Source organism: Tachypleus tridentatus, chromosome 8 (assembly GCF_004210375.1).
Source record: "Tachypleus tridentatus isolate NWPU-2018 chromosome 8, ASM421037v1, whole genome shotgun sequence".
Classification (NCBI taxonomy): domain Eukaryota; kingdom Metazoa; phylum Arthropoda; class Merostomata; order Xiphosura; family Limulidae; genus Tachypleus; species Tachypleus tridentatus.
Genome location: NC_134832.1, coordinates 79210075 through 79226357, shown reverse-complemented (window position 1 = coordinate 79226357; position 16283 = coordinate 79210075). Strand labels below are relative to the sequence as shown.

Sequence of the window (16283 nt, the reverse complement as noted above, 5' to 3'; positions counted from 1 at the left end):
AAAACAGGATTAAATGCCTAAGATTAGCCTAATGATTGGAGTGTTGTTCTGGGTATACGTGAGTCTCAGCTCAAAACGCTACTCTACCAAGTTCATTTTGTACGTTTAGTGGTGGATTCTTGACAAAAGTTACAATTAATCCAAATTACGCTTAAAAGTAGCTGCTTTGAAAGCAGGTCAACTTTCCTTTGATCTACAATTCCGAAACAGGGACGCCTAATACTATCTATCATACATCATAAGAGTCTCTGACCTTTCTACTTTGCCAATTATGTATACAAGATATTGTTCAAACTTACAAACAATAATAATCTTTCATTATTTTGCGGACCCAACATCGCCAGGTGGGTTAAGGCGTTCGACTCGTAATCTGAGGGTCGCGGGTTCGAATCCTTGTCGCACTAAACATGCTCGCTCTTTCAGCCGTGGGGGTGTTATAGTGTGCGGTCAATTCCACTATTTGTTGGTAAAAGAGTAGCTCAAGAGTTGGCGGGGAGTGGTTATGACTAGCTGCCTTCCATCTAGTCTTACACTGCAAATGTAGGGAGGTCTAGAGTAAATAATCCTCGTGTAGCTTTGCGCGAAATTCCCAAACAAACATTATTTTGTTTTATTCGATAATGAAGTAAAAGCACAAGAAGAATATTGTAAAATAGCTCGATTTAAGCTAGTTTAAATACATAGCATGTGCAGTTATTGAAGAATAACTTGAAATATTTTCATTATTCTTTAAATGGAAAGAATAATATTTAAAGCAGTGGGTTACATTATTAATGTTAATCGTGATACAGTAATTATGTAGATAAAAATGATAATAATTATAGATTTATACAAAAATGGCATAAGATAAGAAGCAAATAATTAATTATTACATGAGTGAGTAAAAATAAATTATCGTTTTAACAAATTATCATGTTTTCTTGTAATTATCCATATTATTTTTAACTATCTCAATAAAATCAATTCCCAGTCTAAAAGTCCTGGCAAAGCAGCAAAATCTGTTTTAACCAAGCAATTGGTATTTCAAAGGTATTATGAAATTATTATATTTTCTCTACATGAAGATTTAATTGGGAAAAAACAACAAAAACACGAAACCCCTGGAAATACGGAAATTACTCTTCGAGTTATGCACAGATACATCGAAGTAGTGAAAATGAACAAATTAAGGAAAACCTAATTTTATCAGCCAAGGTGTATAAAAGAAAAGTTGCATAATTGAATAAAGCTTTATATATGATGTTTTTTGTGAAAGTTCAATATTAAAAAATGAACATGAATTTGAGCATCAAGATCTAGATACTGCTTCACTTGAAAACTATCAATAAGATTGTTTCCATAGAATAGATTTACGTACAATATAGAAAATCAATGACTGGATTATAATTTGTAAAAAAACCGACAAAAACACAAATGTGAAGAAGAAAGTATCCTTATCATGAAATAAGGATTCAATGAAATCAGAACGAGAAGGAATGGAGAAACATAAACTTTCATCTTGTGACATTGTCAGTTATCCAGTTAGTTAGAGTAATGAGAACTGAGATTCTTCGTGATTTTACTTCTCAATGGTCAGTAAGATTGTGGTTAACTATCCTGAACTGTTCGTAAAATGCTCTCCAATTAATAAATGATCGAATATGTAGTTCATTTTTTTCCTTTCAAACTATTTTCAAAGAATATTTTTAACTCTTTAAGCTTGCAACATATCCAAGCTTGCATCTATGTGTTCAGGTAATTAAGTTGAAAGTGTGTGTATTAACAAAAAAAGAAAAACTAAAATAATGGGAGATAGTCCAATCAAATCACTAAATACAGCCTATAAGATGTGACAACCTATAATTTTAAGGACTTCCATTGCTAAAATCCGGAACTCGATTCCAAAATTGTACAAAGCACAAATAACGATAAAAGTATCAACAACTTCATGTTACATATATTTATATAATGGTAAATCATTTATTTTTGTGGGGCACTGTATTATTTGTTTTATAAGAACATAAATATAGCTTCAAGTAGAAAAAAAATTTCGCTAATTAAATTTGCTATTTGCAAAGCGTTTTAAAAATACTCTTTTCTTTCATTTGCAGTGGTATATGATTTTAGCGAAAACCATTAAGGGAGTAATAAAAACATATTTTAAAAGCAAAACTACCCTACTAACATACTTTTTTAATTCATTTTGAAAACAGAAAACAAAACATTATCAGCAGTCAATGATATTGGTACACCGAAACATGTAGAGTTCATTTAAATTTCTAATAATTGTTTTTTCGTACGGTTATAAAATATTTTATGTGAAGTTGTATAAACGCAATTTTGTCTAACACTCAAAGAACATCCGATTAAAATCAATATCATCAACATAGAAATAATAGTATTTGTAGAGTTATTACAATTTAACTACAGTTCTTAAAGTTGTTGATTATTTTCATCAGTAAAGAATCTTCTTTTAAGCATTTTTATTAAATTACCTTACATTTACATGTAACATATATAGGTAACAAGAATATAATGTGAAAAATAAACCTAATTCACATATAGAGTTGCCACACTTTAGGATAGCACATCATTCTCTTTATCAGCACGATAAAGGATGAATTCTGATTTCTACCACGAAGAAATAGTCTTTATCAAAACTGTTTAGATGGCAAGATATTAATAGCCGAATTGTTGGATAAGCAATAAGAAAAATAGTAACTAATTAGCAGTTATCCTTGGTTGATCGTATCGGGTATTATCATGAAGACGAGAAACTCCTTCTATACGCTTGCTATGCATTAAAACGAGTTATATAATAACTTATGATCAGTGGTGCTTCAGCTCTTATCAATAAATTACAGTAAATAACTGCTAATTTTATAAATATATTAAGATTTTGAGAGTCATTAGAAATTTCATCAAAAATTAATAAAATGACATAAAAACCTAAAAATAAGATGATTTGGTAAATCGCCCTGTTTGTATGTATGTATAAATACATATATTTGTCCACATTTTGTGTCAAATAGTCACCTCAGCATTCAAAAGAATGCACGTTCAAGATGACCTACTTAACTGACCACGTCTATTTTAAACTCTTATTCTTCGATGACCATGACACACTTACCTACAAGTGCATGCATATCTCAGCTGCTATAAAGGTCACTAAACCTGGTCACTGTCCACTATAAAAGCTGGGATCTCGGCCACAATTCTTTAGTTTCTCTCGAGTGTAGATCAAGTTTTCAGCTCTGTTTTATAGTTTGGTAAAAACCCTTTTGTTTCTTTGTCAACTGCTCGTTTCTGATCTAAGTAATACTAATTGATCCAGTTAAAGCATAAAGTTGAAGTAAATGACCATTTGAATAATGTATTTTGCTTCTTCTATTAATATCCTAATTTTTATTTATTTGATCTTAAGAATTTTATTGTTGACTGAAAATGAATTAATTTTAAAGCAACTAAAATACTCAATTTTTATCAGTTAGTTGTCAAAAAACTTTAAACAATTTGTTCCTTAATATAAAATGTAATCTTACCGTTGTCTCCTCATTCAGGTTGCTGTCCCAAAGAACATTTTATATTCAACATGAAGTGTCTAATCACTGTCGGTAGGTGGCAATGCTCAGTTCTGATAGTAGCTTTACAGTCTACATTTTATTATTAACACTAGTGTAATAAGTTATGTTCAATATTGGAGTTTATTTTATAGACACTAAAGTTTATTTTCGTTAATTACAATTTTAGAGAAGATTTTGTTTGTTGAATGATAAAAATGTTTTTAATGTTCTAGCTATCCTATGCATTACATCTGCTGCTGCCTTATCCAGGGTGAGTAATTTATTGATTTTTGAATTCAAATAGTGAAAAAGAGGAAAGATGAATTCTGGTATATATGTGTTCTACATCAAAAACGAAAGAGCTGTGTAGAGATTCCTGTGTTTGTTCCTTATTAAAAATACAACGTTATATACATACATACAAAAATATGGCGTAGTCTAATAATTAACTAAAATTACTGGATGAAACAAAACCTATTAAATGGACTGTGTTCTGTTACAGGCAAAACGTGCTGCCTACGAACTTCCTGACGGAGCCGAAATAATTGTTGGACCAATAAGAACTACCTTTTCCTGCCATGGTCTTCATTCTGGTTATTATGGTGATGTTGATAACAACTGTAATATTTTCCACATCTGCCATCCACAGATTCTTCCTGATGAAACTGTGGAGGTCGGACACTGGAGCTTCTTCTGTGGTAACCAGACCGTCTTCAACCAACTGACCTTTACTTGCGCTTTTCCCGAAGAAGCCGTGCCTTGCGCTTATAGTCCTGAGTTCTATTATCTTAACGAAAGAATCGGAGATAAAAACGCTTTATTCTTGACGGAAGCAGATTTAGCTAAAGCTTATTCTCTTAAGAACAACTAATATATTGTATCGCACTATACTAATCCATGGTAATTTAGTACACTGGTTGCTGAACAGCCAACTCAGTGATGCTTAAAATTATGAATTATAAGTTCGTGAGATTAGATGTGTGATTTTGTATATATACTATTCAATTGATAATAAAAATTGATTTCCCAACTTGAACGAACAATTTCTTTAAAAATTCTGTTTGTAAGAAATAACAAACTTTAATATATAAATATAAATATTTAGCTTCCTCATCCAACTTTTACCTTGGCCAGATGATTAAGGCGGTCTATTTGTAATTCTAGGGTCGGGGATTGGAATCCTCGTCATACTAATCATACTCGCCCTTTCATCCGTGGGGCGTTATAATGTGACGGTCAATCCCACTATTCGTTTACAAAACAGTAGCCCAAGAGTTGGCGGTGGGTGGTGATGACTAGCTGCCTTCTTACACTGCTAAATTAGGGACGGCTAGCACAGATAGCCCTCGAGCAGCTTTGTGCAAAATTCCAAAAAAAAAACACAAAAAAAAAACAAATACTCCTCAGTAAAAATTATATTGTGGTAAAATCTTAAATAAAAATAACGATAGAAAAGATTTACATTACAGCAGATATACTCCACAATCAAAACTAATGCATTCCAAAAAGTAAACATACACTAAAATAAATCTATATTTGTATCGTTCAGATCGTGTTTTTTTATTATTAATTCTCACATCTTAAGAATTATATACTTTCGGATAATTATAATACCACAGTTTTCAAAATGGCGTGACAAAGAAAAAACAAAAAATAATTGATTAATCTTGAAGATTTGTATAAAGGTTTAACAGTTTTTATTTCATAAATAATTTGATTTACTTGAAATACGCATTCTACTGGGGCCTGGCATGGCCAAACACGTAAGGCGTGCGACTCGCAATTCGAGGGTCGTGGGTTCGCGTCCGCGTTGTGCTAAACATGCTCGGCCTCCCAGCCGTGGGGTCGTATAATGTGACGGTCAATCCCACTATTCGTTGGTAAAAGAGTAGTCCAAGAGTTGGCGGTGGGTAGCGATGACTAGCTGCCTTCCCTCTAGTCTTACACCCCTAAATTAGAGACGGCTAGCACAGATAGCCCTCGAGTAGCTTTGTACGAAATTCCAAAAACAAACAAACGTATTCTACTGTAATATTAATTTATAATATCTAGAAGAATTGTGCAAAGATTGTATTGAAAGATTAATTTTAAGTTTAGATTCTATATAAATATCAGAATGTTGCATCGTAAAATGTCAAATAAATCAAATAGCAAGAAGATGAAGTTGTTTCACATTTTTCTTTAAAACCTCGAAATTTCATATGCAACAACCTGATTATTTATTTCGTTTCTCATTTATCTGTTAAGTTACTTGGGTTGGCCGGTGGGCATTCCTAAGGGTGTATCCAACGGGTCACAAATCCTCTCAGCCTTAACCCTTCTTGTCAACAGGAGGTCGAGTGTACTTCTGCTAATGTTCCTCGTGATCAGCTGATTCCTGTAACATATGTTCTGGGCTTCTGTTGTGGCTGTCATGAGAGATGCCAAAAGGAGTCCTGAGGCTGATAATTCTATCTCCCATTTCTGAGTGCATGAGAGACTCTCTAATGCTCTGGCGTGCTGATAGCTGACACAAGAGTGTTATATCTTGGGGAAAGAGTGACATCTGGTCTGTTGGTTCTACTGCTGCTGCAAGATGGTCAGCCTTCTCATTGTACTTGACACAATCGTGGCCTGAGACATACACGAGGGTGGGAAATTTCTCATGGAGATAAGGTGCAGCCTCTTTCCACCCATCAGGTAGCCAGTCACTCTGGATATTTTGCAACACTACCATGGAGTCGGTGGCAAACACAACTGTGGTGACATCAGGGAATTCTCGGACAAGCTATCCAAGAGTTGGCTTGACAGCCTCAAGTTCTATCCTGGTGCTACTTGTGTATAGGGCACATGTCCCAGACTTCTCAATTATCGGTGTGCCATCCAAAACCGCAGCAAATCTCTAGCTTGTTCTCATGATTTCTGGTGTGAACGAACCGTCTGTTGCAATGATGAGATTTCTCTTCTGGCTAAGTTCCTGGAACATCTCCTGGCATGCCACTTCTGCTGCACCTTGAGGCCACTCTCTACAGTCTCTGTTAAACTTGACAATCACTGCAGGTTGGCAAGACCATTCCTGTTTTGCAGACTAAAGTCATGGAGGTTGGTTGGAAAGGGAATATGAATTGCAAATCTTCTTGCAAGCCAGTGCATCTACTTCAAGCCACGACTTCCTCTTTAGTTGAGACTTAGGCGCTACTTTATATCTTGTGTGGCATAGAGAGCATTTTTGTTGGTTGGATGGTTCAGCAGTGAAAGAGTACTTCCTTCAAAGGATGTGAAGTCCATGCCTTGGATTTTGCCAAGTCTTGGCAAACAGTATGGCTCATTGTAATATTTGCATGTCCTTGATACTTGGAAATCCAGTGAGATGATGGAGTACTGGCACTGAAGTTGATTTGGTGCAACCTGTGATGATCCTGAGACATGCATTCTGCAGCCTTTCAACCTGTTTGATGATGTAGCGAGCAACAACTCTCTCAGGAATCTTTCCAATTAGGTTCTGTACCACAATGATACGATATCACTTGAGGCTTTTGAAATATTTTCCTGACTTTGCCACAGCACTTATGGAAGCATCTGTCCAGAATTCTGGGATGACTTCTGACTTCCATCTCTGTTCATAAGCCTTTGCTAAGCTCTGCATCTCCTCTGTTGGTAGATCTTTAACATTTTTGACAGTGATGCCATCTAGTCTAGGTGTTCCTTCCTTGCTGGTTCTGATGGCATCCATCACACTTTCCATGTTGATACACTGCATGGGCTCACTCACCTTAACTATCTCTTCAATCTGATTCCTAACCACTGTTCTGTGATCCTGGTCATTGTGACTACTTTGATTGATGAATCTAGCAAGAAAGGCTTTTCCTTGGTCCTCATCGGTTAGTTGTACTTATCCAGAGTCGCTGTACAAAGTGGTTCTTCCAGAAAACCTCCGAGCTTTCAGCTTGTTATGGAACTTCCAAAACTCCCTGGTGTTGAAGCTGGATTTATCACATAACCTATCCAATTGTGCTTTAATGGTTCTAGCTGCTGTTCTCTTGAACCTTGAGGTAGCATGGTTACGTTTAGTTCTTAGCTTGGTGAAGATTTCCAAGTTAGTAGTGACTCTGCACTGCTGAAACTCTCTTTCCTTTCTGTTCTTTTCTTTCCAGGCTATATCCACGTCAAAATTCCACCAGTTTAGAGCATTCTTGTGTGTGATTATGGTCCTTGGAGGTTTCTCTTTCCTGATCCTGTCCTTGATAGTAGCCCAAACCCCAGTTTTGTCCCTCTGACTGTACAAGACCTTCTTCCTTGAAGGAGTGACGTGATGGAGCTGGTAAAAGAAGCGTACCTCACACAGGAAGTGGTTATTCCCAACTCGGTAACTCCTTCTATAAATGGCCAAATCCCTGGCATCTTCATTTATCAGAGCCAGGTTAATCACTGTGCCAGGGTCTCCATATCTCTCCGTAAGCCTGTAGGTTCTCCAGTGTTAAAGATGCAAAGATTTAACTCAGCAAGGGCCTCAAACAGTTCTAGGCCATTCCTGTTGCAGCCCGTGGAATCCCAGCTGGTGTGGCGTGAATTTAAGTCCTCCCGCAATGAGAAATGGGCTATAATCGAAGCTCAGGTCCTGAAGAAATTTCCATTCTTTAGCACTGGGTGCACTGTCAAAGGCTGTATAACGGTTGGCCATGATGAATGGGCTGATAGTCTGGAGTCAGACATTCTCACTAACTGAATCTTCCTGTTGTGGGTGTTGTATGCTTGGTCATCCAAACGTTCCACTCTCATAGTGCTATCTATCCTGCTAGCGATGGCTAGTCTGCTATTATCTAACAGTCTATCCAAAGTTAATCCTTCCAGATCGAATTCAACATTGTCTTGAAGCTTGGTCTCCTGCAGAAGTATCAGGCTGAATGGCCCAATTACCTTTTCCAAGATAAGTTTGCTTTCTCCTATTTCTCTGATGTTGCAGTATGCAACCATGAGATGTTTCCTTCTCAATCTTTCACACTTTCCAATGAGGTGTCTCTTTCCAACTCTTTTTCCGGGCCTCTTTTTGCTAGGACCTCTTTTCCTCCTCTTACTCTTATCCACTCTTCTCCTATTGACCATTTGGGTCATCTGACCAGGTGAACGCATACCATAACCCCAGCCATGCACATTGCACTTCTGGGGTTCAAGATGCTCCGAGATCCCTTGCAGTTTAATCTGGGGCCGTGAAATGCCCAGTTAATGTGTGTTGCCACGGGGAGGCACTGCAAGAGTCCTGGTGCAGAAGATGCTCTGTACTGTTATAGAGAGACTTACACAGTCCGCCCCCCTTTACACCTATAGGCTAGCCAGCGAAGGCAGCTGAAACCGAAAATGTAGAAGCACTACACTAAACGACAATACGCCTACTACCCCACTAGTCGCATCACTACACTCTGAGGTAGCACCACCAACACACAAAGGTATAGCTCTTAAGGAGCAAACATCCTAGTAAATACAACGACATCCATGTCAAACTAAAAAAAAATGAAACTTACAGATACATAAAGTGTAATTTAAGTTCTTCGTTTTTAATTATTAATCATTCACATAATCAGATTTTCAAATATTATATTGATTTATTTCATATCTTCAAAAAATATCCACAGGTAAAGGTAATGATAATAAAAAAAACACAATTTTACATATTGAGGTGGCGCATCGTTATATCAACGCACTTAAAATCCAATAATCCTGTTTCGATACTGGTGACAGCAGAGTACAGATAGCACATTGTGTAAATTTGTGTTTAATTACAAAAAACAACATATTAAGGTTTAATGAGATGCCACAATTTCAGTTCTGATTTTTTACTTGTGATAGTATACTTATATTTTTTACGATTAATAATGACTATCAAGCTGGTTTTTGTTATTATTTCTTTAGTTCTTTCAGTATAAGCGCATGAATATTCGTAATTTGCTTTCAGATCAAACTTAATCTAAAGGTTTATTTGTTTGTTTGTTTTGAATTTCGCGCAAAGCTGCACGAGGGCTACCTGCGCTAGCCGTTCCTAATTTAGCAATGCAAGACTAGAGGAAAGGCAGATAATTATGGTAACACACCACCAACTCTTGGGCTACTGTTTTACTAACGAAAAGTAGAGTTGACCTTCACTTAATAGCGTACCTATTGGTGTGATAAGGACTCAAGAAAACGCGACCCTCAGGAAACAAGCCGAATGCCTTAACCAGCTGACTAGCTTAAAATGAATAAGAGCATAAAGACATTTGGATTAAAGTATATAAATTATATGTAACTACTCAATTGAATTCACTATATTTTACGTTGAGATTTAGTGTCAAATGTAAAATTTTCAATTGCTGTTTATATGATTTTGACCAAACAGAAACATTTAAAAGCGTTACGTATTATATTTTATCTAGGAAGAATCTTTGATTTATTATGTTACAGTTGTTGTATATTGCGACTTCAAATAACGGGAAATCTGAATTTCATTTAGAAGTTAATTAAATGCTAATATGTATCAAACTTAGGATATTTACCAACAAGATCGATACATATAATTTTCCTTCTTAACACGAATATAATTCAATACACAAATAAAAATAGTATTTATAATAACGATTATTACTAATAGTTATTACAAATGATAGTTTATATAAAAGAGTTTTACAAACAATAATGAGTCTTATGTCTAGTGTGGAACTGAATCTTTTATTGACGTTCACGAATAGAAAATTAATTCTTTTTCGATATAGCTAACCGAAAGTACACGACGACAATATTTAATGTTAGAAATAATAATATCCGAAGTAATTCACTGGTAATTCACTAGTAACAGTTTGTAATGTTCGAAATCTATAAACGTTTCTGGTCAAATACTGTAATTTTCCGATTAATAAGTGTCAATCCCAATTATAGATTCAGAGGCTTATAGTATACTCACTGTAGCAAATCAATAATGTTTTTTCTTAACATGTTGTGATAGCTTGCTTTTATATACTCACGAGTGATTTTCGAACCTTCAACAATGTTCGAAAACACGCTAGCGTTTTCGTAAAACAAATATTGTTAATTCTTACTATCAATACTTTTCTATAAATTTAGAGAATAAGCGGGACATTGCACAATGCCTATCCAACAACGTACGTCTCATGCATCAAACTGACACACACGTAGGTATTAAAATAAACGTATAACAGTAAATCCGTTCGAGAAGTTTCTTTAAAATGTTATTTTTGTGAGAGAAAAGAGCTAAATGAGAAAAATGCATGGTATTGAGGTTGTATATTCATGTATTTAATACATTTGTGAAAAATTGCTTGCATTAACTAAACGTTTTTTTGAACATCGAGGATACGTTTTAGCAATCAGATACCAATCGGTGTTATAACTCATAAAATATACGATCATCTCTAATTGATTTAACCAACGTATCCTCTACTAAACTAGTGCCACCTATAGGCAAATTCTGTGAAGCGTTATTTGTATATGAGCATTAGCTGTAATTCCATCCCGTTTTTTTTTATAAAGATGTTCATTTGCTATCCCCTCACGAAATAATTCAAACAAGTTAATTACGTTAATTGATTAAAACCACAGAATCCCAGATGTGACAACAGATTGGAATCCAAAAGTTATAGTAAAATTTAGTTATTAATAACACTGAACAAAAACTATTGAGTTTTGTATCATCGTATTTGTTACCAACCATGATAATGAAAGACGTCATTTTGTTAAAATGTACGCTCATAACATAAGCCTGTTCCTTCCATGGTACTAAACAATAAAGTCGCAGTAATACTGCTGTCAATCATATTACAGTAATTAACTGTTTGTTTTGGAGATCTATCGGTAATGTTTACAAAATTGAAAATATCTTTAACTGAAAAAAAAGAAAGAAATAGGACCACAGTAAAACCGAAGATAGAATCGAAGATGTATGCTACAGATGTGTCTCAGATAATCATCTTACTATTTCAAGGGAATGCTCATTAAAGGTGACTTCTATTTCAAACTCTCACTGCCCGGTGACCATGACACACTTAACTAAAAGTACATGTATATGTCAACTGCAATGAAGGTCATTAAACCTGGATATTGTTCACTATAAAAGCTAGGATCTGAGACACAATTCTTTAGTTTCTCAAGAGTGTGGATCAAGTTTTCAACTCTGTTTTATAATTTGGTAAATCTATCTCATTTTATTGTCAACAAATTATTTCTGATACTAAATAATACTAATTCATTCAGTTAAAGCTAAAGTTGATAAAAGAAAATGACTAGTTAGAATGATGAATTCTGTTTCTGCTATTAAAATTCTTTATTTAACCTTAACAGTTTCATTATTCATTTCCTAACGAATTAATACCAAGGAACTTCTTCATTAATTAGATATCAAAAAAATGTAAAGAATTTGTTAGTTATTATAATATGTAATTTACCGTTGTCTCCTCATTCAGGTTGCTGTCCCAAAAAACATTTTATATTCAACATGAAGTGTCTAATCACTGTCGGTAGGTGGCAATACTCAGTTCTGATAGTAGCTTTACAGTCTACATTTTATTATTAAAACTAGTGTAATAAGTTATGTTCAATATTGGAGTTTATTTTATAGGCACTAAAGTTTATTTTCGTTAATTACAATTTTAAAGAAGATTTTGTTTGTTGAATGATGAAAATATTTTTAATGTTCTAGCTGTCCTATGCATTGCATCTGCTGCTGCCTTATCCAGGGTGAGTAATTTATTGATTTTTGAAATTCAAACAATGAAAAATATGAAGAATGAATTCTGGTATATATGTATTCTACATCATAAACCAAAGAGCTGTGTAGAGATTCCTGTGTTTGTTCCTTATTAAAAATACAACGTTATATACATACATACAAAAATATGGCGTAGTCTAATAATTAACTAAAATTACTGGATGAAACAAAACCTATTAAATGGACTGTGTTCTGTTACAGGAAAAACGCGCTGCCTACGAACTTCCTGACGGAGCCGAAATAATTGTTGGGCCAATAAGAACTACCTTTTCCTGCCATGGTCTTCATTCTGGTTATTATGGTGATGTTGATAACAACTGTAATATTTTCCACATCTGCCATCCACAGATTCTTCCTGATGAAACTGTGGAGGTCGGACACTGGAGCTTCTTCTGTGGTAACCAGACCGTCTTCAACCAACTGACCTTTACTTGCGCTTTTCCCGAAGAAGCCGTGCCCTGTGCTTATAGTCCTGAGTTCTATTATCTTAACGAAAGAATCGGAGATAAAAACGCTTTATTCTTGACGGAAGCAGATTTAGCTAAAGCTAATTCTCTCAAGAACAACTAATATACTGTATTACACTATACTAATCTTTGGTTATTTCATGCACTGGTTGCTAAACAACCAACTTAGTAATGCTCAGAATTATTAATTATAAGTTCGTCAAGTTAGATATTGTGAGTTTTGTGTATATAGTTTTCTACTTATAATAAAAATTGATTTTGCAATGCGTGCGAAGAATTTCTTTAAAATTCTTTTAGAAACAAATAACAAACTTTAATAAATAAACATTAATATTTACCTTTTTCATCCAACTTTTACCTTAGTATTCTTAAGAACACGTGCTCCTATGCGATGACGTCAATAAACTATTCTTAATCCACTGTAATATTACTAAATTTCCTTTTCTTAGTTTTATACGTAGTGTTAAACTTTTATGTTTCTTTAAATGTAAAGAACGTATTCCCCTAAATCAGTAACTACCATTTTAGCTCTTAAGCATTACAAAACTTTAGATTTTGAATAAAATATTGAATGTTCAAACCAAATGTTCCTTTCTGTCACTGCTCAAATATTTAATGTCCTACATAATAGTAATGATTATATCATTCTAAAAGCATCAGTAAAGAAACAAATAGAAGAGATCTGAGCCAAAGAACATATCTTCAACTATCAAAAATACTATGTTTTAATAATAAAGAAACCCTTAATATAAAAAATCCGTATTCATACTCTTCAAATCAGTTTATTTTTCTACCAATGCTCACATTTAAGTACTAAACACTTTCAAATGATTATAACATTATATTTTCAGTCGTATTATAAGATTGACATGTTTCCCCAGTGTATTAGTGACATGTCTGCTTAAAACCTGTTCTGTTTCTTGTGGTTGTTGCAATGAAGATAGCCTTTTCTGTAGATCCTGTTTGACAACAAACAGTCATATGGAAATTTTATTATTATTATTTTGTTTATTTTAGTTTATATTCATATGAATAGTATATTTTACTTTTAACTAATTTATTCATTTCGTTTCTGTTTGATTTGTTATGAATTTCGGCAAGGTACATGAAGGCTATCTGTGTTAGCCGTCCCTAATTTAGCACTGGAACACTAGAGGGAAGGCAGCTAGTCATCATCACCCACCTCTAATTCTTGAGCTACTCTTATACCAACGAATAGTGGTATTGACTATAACATTATAACGCCCCCACGACTGATAGGGCTAGCATGTTTGGTGTGACGGAGATTTGAGCTCGCGACTCTCAGATTACAAGTAGAGCACCCTAACCACTTGGAAGAAAGCACCATACAGCTTTCTTCTTACTAAGGGAATTGACGCATCTGATATTAGAATTAGTAATATAATAATTAATGTTAAGCACCAACATCACCTTTCTAACCTATGTTTCGATGACTGTAAGACTTACTTTGTTCAGCTAATAAAATAGTGCGTCGATGTGACGGTGGTTTAAATTCACGACCCTTAGACTGCGAGTGGAGCGCCTTAACCCCCACTGCTATGTCGGGTCGATTTCGTTTCTTTTCTTATGCGTTGGTAAGTTCAGTTAAAGGTGACGTTGCTCATATCTCATTTTAGTACTTTCTGGTTCATATCCTAAAAATGGTGAGGTTTTTGGAGGACTAATCTTCTCGACATGCTCAATTTGGCAACAAAGAGTTTACGGCTACTGAAATTTCATAGGTATACTGCTTCTTTATAGGTTAGCATGCTTTAAAGGCTAACAAATTGAAACTGTGAGGCGAATCAAAGAAGTAAATGGTTTGCGTCCCGTAGACCAAAAAAATTCATGTCTAGGATTTAAAAAACTTGGATGCATTGTAAAGTTAGAGCTAAATCCCATAATGCCATTAGAGTAACACAAGAGCTAACGGTCGGTGTTGTTGATAGCTGGTTCGCGGGATTTTATGAAACAAATCAATAAAAGTCTAGTTTGGTGGTTTTAAAACTGTATTCTATCGTAAATTTCAGCTCTTTCTTAATGACCTTCTGTTGGTTCCTTGTATCGATCTGGTAAGTACGCAAATCACACGAGCGTTACTTAACCCCAACACGAAATGGAGGTTGGATTTAGCGACGAACAGACATTCCCTGATTTTGTTGGATACAAATTATAAAATTTAGAGGAAATTTTAGCTTGTCTATTGTAATTCCCAAGTTACTTTCTCACGATCAGAGTAGTTATTTCAGGAAGAGATGATGTTGAGTAGTTATTTCAGGAAGAGGTGATGTTGAGTAGTTATTTCAGGAAGAGGTGATGTTGAGTAGTTATTTCAGGAAGAGGTGATGTTGAGTAGTTATTTCAGGAAGAGGTGATGTTGAGTAGTTATTTCAGGAAGAGGTGATGTTGAGTAGTTATTTCAGGAAGAGGTGATGTTGAGTAGTTATTTCAGGAAGAGGTGATGTTGAGTAGTTATTTCAGGAAGAGGTGATGTTGAGTAGTTATTTCAGGAAGAGGTGATGTTGAGTAGTTATTTCAGGAAGAGATGATGTTGAGTAGTTATTTCAGGAAAGAGATGTGATGTTGAAGTAGTTATTTCAGGAAGAGGTGATGTTGATGTCAGGAAGAGTGATGTTGAGTAGTTATTTCAGGAAAAGAGTGAGGAAGTTATTTCAGGAAGAGTGATGTTGAGTAGTTATTTCAGGAAGAGATGATGTTGAGTAGTTATTTCAGGAAGAGGTGATGTTGAGTAGTTATTTCAGGAAGAGATGATGTTGAGTAGTTATTTCAGGAAGAGATGATGTTGAGTAGTTATTTCAGGAAGAGATGATGTTGAGTAGTTATTTCAGGAAGAGATGATGTTGAGTAGTTATTTCAGGAAGAGATGATGTTGAGTATGTGAGTAGTTATTTCAGGAAGAGATGATGTTGAGTAATTATTTCAGGAAGAGATGATGTTGAGTAGTTATTTCAGGAAGAGATGATGTTGAGTAGTTATTTCAGGAAGAGATGATGTTGAGTAATTATTTCAGGAAGAGATGATGTTGAGATGATGTTGAGTAGTTATTTCAGGAAGAGATGATGTTGAGTAGTTATTTCAGGAAGAGATGATGTTGAGTAGTTATTTCAGGAAGAGATGATGTTGAGTAGTTATTTCAGGAAGAGATGATGTTGAGTAGTTATTTCAGGAAGAGATGATGTTGAGGTGCCTATTGCCATTTCTCCATTTACTGAGTATTTACAGAATCGAAGCGCCAGTTGCATTCAGATTAAGTCAGATCTATAAATCATTTCGATTTTGTGGTTTTATTTGGTATTGCATAGCAGACTGGTTTTGACTATTTTTCTTCAAGTGGATCAAAGTGTGACAGTGTTGTTATTGACACATTAAACTTGGTTAGATCTTTAGTGATTTCCTTCCAATTTTCCAGAGTATATGTTAGGGTGGTCTATTATCAACACTTCTGTCTGTGTTTTCAGTAGAACTCTTGTGTCAGTTACTTTTGCCTATAACTAGGATTTCCCTTGTTGTTTGAAAATATCC

General features: G+C 34.8%; 2 protein-coding genes across 2 annotated transcripts; both read left to right on the top strand.

Moving 5' to 3' along the window:
* Window positions 1-13: 13 nt before the first annotated feature.
* On the top strand, window positions 14-4413 carry LOC143223942 (uncharacterized). Its single transcript, XM_076452414.1, has 3 exons — window positions 14-58; window positions 3730-3813; window positions 4045-4413. The coding sequence occupies exons 1-3, from the start codon at window positions 14-16 to the stop codon at window positions 4411-4413; spliced, it is 498 nt and encodes a 165-aa protein (XP_076308529.1).
* Window positions 4414-8666: 4253 nt separating this feature from the next.
* LOC143223941 (uncharacterized) lies at window positions 8667-12843 on the top strand. Its single transcript, XM_076452413.1, has 3 exons — window positions 8667-8728; window positions 12161-12242; window positions 12475-12843. Exons 1-3 carry the CDS (start codon window positions 8667-8669, stop codon window positions 12841-12843), a joined length of 513 nt encoding a protein of 170 aa, XP_076308528.1.
* The last annotated feature ends 3440 nt before the right edge of the window (window positions 12844-16283 follow it).

Excerpts from the sequence above, each read along its gene's own strand:
- LOC143223942 (XM_076452414.1), top strand. The coding sequence starts at position 14 with ATGCCTAAGATTAGCCTAATGATTGGAGTGTTGTTCTGGGTATAC. Across the intron at positions 59-3,729 it reads GAGTGTTGTTCTGGGTATAC|AGAAGATTTTGTTTGTTGAA; the intron begins GTGAGTCTCAGC and ends TTACAATTTTAG. Across the intron at positions 3,814-4,044 it reads CTGCTGCTGCCTTATCCAGG|GCAAAACGTGCTGCCTACGA; the intron begins GTGAGTAATTTA and ends GTTCTGTTACAG.
- LOC143223941 (XM_076452413.1), top strand. The coding sequence starts at position 8,667 with ATGCACATTGCACTTCTGGGGTTCAAGATGCTCCGAGATCCCTTGCAG. Across the intron at positions 8,729-12,160 it reads TTGCAGTTTAATCTGGGGCC|AAGATTTTGTTTGTTGAATG; the intron begins GTGAAATGCCCA and ends ACAATTTTAAAG. Across the intron at positions 12,243-12,474 it reads CTGCTGCTGCCTTATCCAGG|GAAAAACGCGCTGCCTACGA; the intron begins GTGAGTAATTTA and ends GTTCTGTTACAG.